General features: G+C 40.0%; 1 protein-coding gene across 3 annotated transcripts in view; it reads right to left on the bottom strand.

The window, feature by feature from the left end:
* Nucleotides 1-219: 219 nt before the first annotated feature.
* GJC1 (gap junction protein gamma 1) overlaps nt 220-6,000 on the bottom strand; it is a 32,112-nt gene continuing 26,331 nt past the window's right edge. For all 3 annotated transcript variants that reach the window (XM_040245122.1, XM_040245123.1, XM_040245124.1), the window contains exon 3: nt 220-5,877. In XM_040245122.1, the coding sequence (XP_040101056.1) occupies nt 4,667-5,857 (1,191 nt within the window). In that variant the 5' untranslated portion in view covers nt 5,858-5,877 and the 3' untranslated portion in view covers nt 220-4,666. The remainder of the gene's footprint in view (nt 5,878-6,000) is intronic.

Here is a 6,000-nt window from a genome sequence, read left to right as displayed (position 1 = left end):
AGCCCAAGCCTCTACTTTGAAAATTTCCTGCTCCTGTATTCCCACTGAGATCAACTAACAGGTGAATGTACTGGAAGAGATTTCCATATCAGGTTTCCTGTGTAAACCATCAAGCTCTCGGGCACTATGTTATACAACGGATGGGGTAAAAATCCTCAAAATGACACGTCCTGGCAGTTGAGTTTTCAAGTTTGGAAAAAGATGCACAGACCACAAATGAATCTTCTAAACTGTATTTGGAAATGACAGAAACATTCAGAACCAACAAAAATCTTCCTAGAGACAAGGCCCTGAGGGGAGTCTGTCCCCACTGTGTAAAGTTTTACATTAACTGTACAGAATGAAATTAGTAACCATTAATCTTTGGCACTAGAATGGGTAACTCCTTAGTTGTTCATACAACATCCAAACTGAACATTACATGACGTTAAATTGCTAGTTAACAGTTGAATTTTACATTTAAAAGTTTGAAGTCCTAACTAAGTTTTTCAGTATCAATATGCTAATCATATCTAACAGTGCCTGAGGTAGAGACTTCTGTAAGAGATTTATTGAAGAGAACACAATTGAGAGTATAATGAAGAAAAACACTTCCGGTCTTGGAAGCATATTATAACCAAACGTCTTTGCTGGTTCAACAACCCAAGCCTGAAATGCAGAACTATCACTTCTTTCATTTCTGTAGAGACTTTGTACAGGGGTAGGGCTTTCTTTTGTTTGGACTCCTGCATTTTGGAATACATGGATTGCGTCTTTTAAAAGTATGATTCTTAACATGGAATGTGCATGAACCAAACTCAACACCATTATTAAAAACAACAAAAACAACACAACTGCATTAGAGACAACAAATAAAATCTTTTAAACTCTCCATGATATATGGCCAGAATGAGTGACAAGTATGCAAGTCAGCCTAATGATTCTAACATTTGATGGTGACTGTGAATTATTAGATATATGATACATAGGTGAGTTGAAATTTTATTTCCAAACTCGGCACTGTGTAAGTGCAGGGGCTTTATTATTTTTAGGTGGTAAGACTCTTCATGAAATTACATGATTTTATGAAGATAAAATCAATATCTGGAACCTTCCAAGCAAAATGACCAGCAATTGTGTATCTCTGACTTCAGGTACTTTACTTCATAGTCAGGAAAGACCTTTCCTTTATAAAAAGGCATTTCTTGAAGTAGGTTCAAGTATAACATACTTGCCTTTTACCAAACACTGCCTGGCCAAAAATTTATCCTCAACTATAGGTATTATTTTTAGAAGTGTACAGTCCCATAAATGAGATGGAAAACACAAAGCCTGGACATTTATAAGCTTAACGGGTAAACCATAGGTATGACTAATAGGAATAACATATAAGTCCATTCTCGGAATAAGCTGCTAGAGCCAGTTCAGTGTTTCAGCAACGGATTCCTGTGATAAAGAGCACCGAAGGACATCTCACTATATCATATAGTTCTTTCAATGATTTTTTTGAAGCTTCAAGCTCAGACAATGACCAACAGTTGGTCTTTTAATACTTTTCACCAGAGGCTTTCTCTAACTACTCCATAACACTTCTGAGAGGTAGGTGGCTACTGGAACTTGGAAAAGTAAAAGGAATTGCTTAGTTTCATACCACAAAGAAATGACAGTCAAGGTACCTAATGATGACATTTTTCTTTCCAAAGACATAGGTGTCCTTCTTAAAGACAGATGTGTGGGAGTTCCAACCTGTGAGAACCATTTTAGATGACAGAGTTCATCTTTATCAAAAGGAATTCTATAGGTGTTAGTCAAGGAAAAATCCCCAGAAAAACTGACTTCTAATGAAATAACACACCTGTGGTTTTAAATGAACAAGTACAGAAGCTAGCAAAACTAAGGCAGAAAGCAAAAGGAAGCCACAAAATGAACATTAACATTTCTTTAGAGGAAAATGCGATCTAATTCTTCCCTCAAATTTGAGCTAAGAAAAAAAAGCCTGTTTGCTTTATAAAGGACACACATCTGAATAAATCTGATGATATATTAAGGAACATAAACATGCTGTTGACCATATCCTGATTATAGTATGTGAAGCACTCAGCTACTATTTAGAGAAGCACATAAGACATAGCATGTCTTATGCAGCAATTCAAAGCAATGTGATTTTGATAGAAAAAAAAAAATGCTGTTTATACAAACACTTGCAAGTTCCAGAACAGTAACTGGAACAGTCTTTTTATTCACTCAGTGGGTTAAGCCAGACATTGAAAGAGCCATTTTCTTAATGTAGGTCCATGACATGTTATCAGGTAAGAATGGTTTTGGCAAACTTGTACGTTCAAAGGCTAAAAGAAATGGACCAAGGAAGCAGTCAGAGTTGGAAAATCTATGTCATATGTAGAACTTTAGTGAGAGAAAAAAAATAGATTTGAACACATGTGAAGGTGACCCAGAGTATCTTTCTATGTACTTGAGGAAGTTGAAGAATTATCCAGACACAAAAGATAACATTCTCATCAGAACAAGCCAAGATGAAACACCCGAGGCCCTGCCTGTAGAAACTAAGTGGACGCTTCTGGCGCCGAATGTCCGCCTGGCATTTCTGCTTGACTCCGTCCCTCTCCTATCATTCAAATTCCCAACCCTCCCAACGGCAAAGCCACTCTATTCTCCCTCAGGCTCTGAATAGATGGACATGAACCTACGTGTATTTTTTTCTGTCCTTCAATTCAGAAGTATGCGTGAAGTTCTACTGACATAAGAATTATCGGTAGTTCTTTATCGTAGCCAGCCTGAAGTATTTAAAATCTTGCCTGTTTTAGAATAACTACTTGAAATTCTTTAGTAACACTTTGTTTTGAAGGAAACTGTGCAGATCTGGTAATTATCCAAGATAGATACGCATATAAGTCATTTTCTGAAATTTTCCCTTCAATCTCACTGGAGTTGACCTTTTGCTCAAGAGTATAGAGATCCTGAGGAGCTTCTCTTGGGTAAAATTTACAGGTTAAAAAAAGCAAAATAAATGTAAATGCATGGCTAGAAGATAAGCTTAAATTTTCAACTGAATTTTTTTGCGGGGAGGGGGAGAAATGGAGAACAAAGAAAAAAGAACTGTACACAGGATGCTGTTCTAAGACCCTCTTAAATAATACAGAACTGACATTTAAAAATTAAGAGCAAAAACAAAACAAAGCCCACTCCTGGAATTTCAAAGTTCCAGGTGGCTTGCAATTAACTTTCTGTTAGAGAAGAGTGAGATGTCCCAAATGAAATGCTCCCTGGTGAAGCAAACACTCCTTCCTTTAAATCTTTACCAAGCTCTCACTCAGAAGCTCTTAAACTGTAAGACAAATGATGTGAACATGACAGAAAGAACAAAGTTATCCAACAGAAGGTTGAAAATGGCAGTTAAATACTACTGCAAATTATGAGTGTTACGTGAACATGAATGCTTGTCACTGACAAACTGATATGCCTACAGTGAATAAATACTGAAATTCTCTTTCAGACTATTTACAGACAGAATCCCAGGTCTGAACTGGTCTTCCGGGCAGAAACCTACTTCGGCAGAAGTAGGTAAATTATAAAAATTCCATGGTAAATGATAAGAAGGAAGGAAGTTGAATTTAGGCCTTCTGCCACATGCAGTATAAGTGGATTTGATTAATTTTTAGCCTAGAAGGGAATTTTTGTACTTTTATTGTTAACATATAAAAGAAAATATTCATCACTGGCATCTTAAGAAACCAGAGAGAGGCAGATTTTTTGATTCAGATTTAAGGCAAATCAAACAGGCCCACAACTAAACATCAGAGCTTATTTTCTAGGCATGGCTTTGCTTGGTGATAGAGGAATCTCAGAACAGTTCTAGCCACAGTCTCCACACTGCTACTGGTTGAGGACAACTTTGTGGATCAGACTTTTGAAACAACTGAAGTTACATACACACCATCAAAGCAAGGCTTGGTATTTAAAGGACTCCTGCAGTGAATCACTTGGAAACAAAAATAGCTTTTCAAAGACTAGATACAACTCTGGGCATATGAATAAGATTCAAAGATTTCTCAAGTCAGAGAGAGATCTCCATTTCCTTCTACTGTGGACTTTCTCTCCGAGGCTAAGAACTGACTCATCCCCCTTCAGCTCCTCACATATCTGAAATCGTCCCTGTAACACGAGAGGCACTTTTTATTAGGTGTATAGCATCTATTAAAACTTTAAACCCCGGGTAAAGTTTGCTGAACAAAGTAATAACACTAGCCTAATAGGCATTACCTTAAGGATTTTTTTCCCCTTTAATATAAAAGTATAACTACAGTGGTCCAATGTACAAATACAAAAAAAAGTTCTCATACTTAAAAAAAAAAAAGTACCATAATACTGTACATACAAAAACTGTTCAACAAGAATGATTTAAATATATCTGTTCTTTTCCAGATCTGGAAGACACAAATGTAAAGTTCTGCAACTGTATTATTGCTGGAACTCGTATCCAGGAACGCTGTGTTTCCCGTTCTCTCCCCCTTGCCCCAGCCCCACCTTCAGAGTCCCCTGAGCTTGGATCATGAGCCAACAGCATCCCTGAAGATAAGCAGAGCCAAATGTTTACTCAACGGAAGTCATTTTTCAGTGAGCCGCTGCTTACCATGAACTATGAAAGCACAAGCTTTAAGCCCAGCCAAGATTAAATCCAGACGGAGGTCTTCCCATCCCCTGATTTGCTACTAGCACTGCTTTTGTTGGACCCAGCTTTGGACCCCACTTTGGCTTTTTTTTCCCGGGAACTGTGGGGGTTGTTTTGGTGATTGTAGGCCTGGATGGCTAGATCCAGGCGTTCCTGAGCCATTCTGATTTCCCTCTGCAGAGTCTCCAGGTCGGGTGGGAGGCTGTCCTCATGGCTGCCATACTGCTGTTCCTGGGCGATGTTGGCCTTGTTTTGCTTGTAGGCAATCTTAGCGTTGGACAGTTCGGTGTACTGGATTTGATCTGGTTTGACGGCAATGTTATAGCCAGGGGGAGCAGATGGTGTATTCCAAGTGAAAGGATAATTATAAGCACCCGGATCTTCCAGTTCCCTCCTTTTACTGTTTAGTGAGTCTCGAATTGTCCCAAATCCTAAATGAAGCATCTCCCAAATGTTAAGCAATAGGCAAAGGCCTGTTACACCATACATTATCAGCAGAAAGATGGTCTTTTCAGTGGGTCTAGAAATAAAGCAGTCTATCTTATGAGGGCAAGGGAGTCTGCTGCAGACATAAAATGGGTGGACCTGGAAGCCATACAGGAAATACTGCCCAACCAGGAAGCCCACCTCGAACACGGTCCTTGCCAGCAGCTGCAACACATAGATCTTCATGAGCCCATCCTCCCGAATCCGCCGCCGGCCATCATGCTTAGGTTTCGATTGGTTCTGATCTTTATTTTCTTTCTCACTTTCTAATTCCATTTCTGGATACATCATGGGATCCTCTTCATGGTCCTCTTCCGTTTCTTCCAGAGCCCGGTGCTGTTTCCAGCGCATTGCGTAGGGCTTGCTGCGAGTGGCCTTCTTGTCTGCGTCGCCGTGCTCCATCTTGGCAATCTTATGAATGGCATAGCCCAGGTACATGACCGAGGGGGTGGCCACCAGGATGATCTGGAACACCCAGAAGCGCACGTGAGAGAGGGGTGCAAAGGCATCATAGCAGACGTTCTCGCAGCCCGGCTGCTCTGTGTTGCACACAAATTTGCTTTGCTCGTCGTAATAGATGGATTCTCCTCCGACGGCTGTAAGCACGATCCGGAAGACGATCAGCACCGTGAGCCAGATCTTCCCGACAAATGTGGAGTGATTGTGGATCTCCTCTAGCAGGCGAGTGAGGAAGCTCCAGCTCATGGCGACTAAGCTGGTCCGCCCTGACAAGAAGGAGAAACACCAAAGGAAGATCAGCAAATATTAAAATCGGACTGTTTTAAAACTGATGATATCTTTAGAAACGACTTCTCTACATACGTGAAGTCTAACTTCAAGGCTCACAC

Source organism: Oryx dammah, unplaced genomic scaffold (assembly GCF_014754425.2).
Source record: "Oryx dammah isolate SB20612 unplaced genomic scaffold, SCBI_Odam_1.1 HiC_scaffold_8, whole genome shotgun sequence".
Taxonomy (NCBI): Eukaryota; Metazoa; Chordata; class Mammalia; order Artiodactyla; family Bovidae; genus Oryx; species Oryx dammah.
This window is presented reverse-complemented; position numbering and strand designations above follow the sequence as displayed.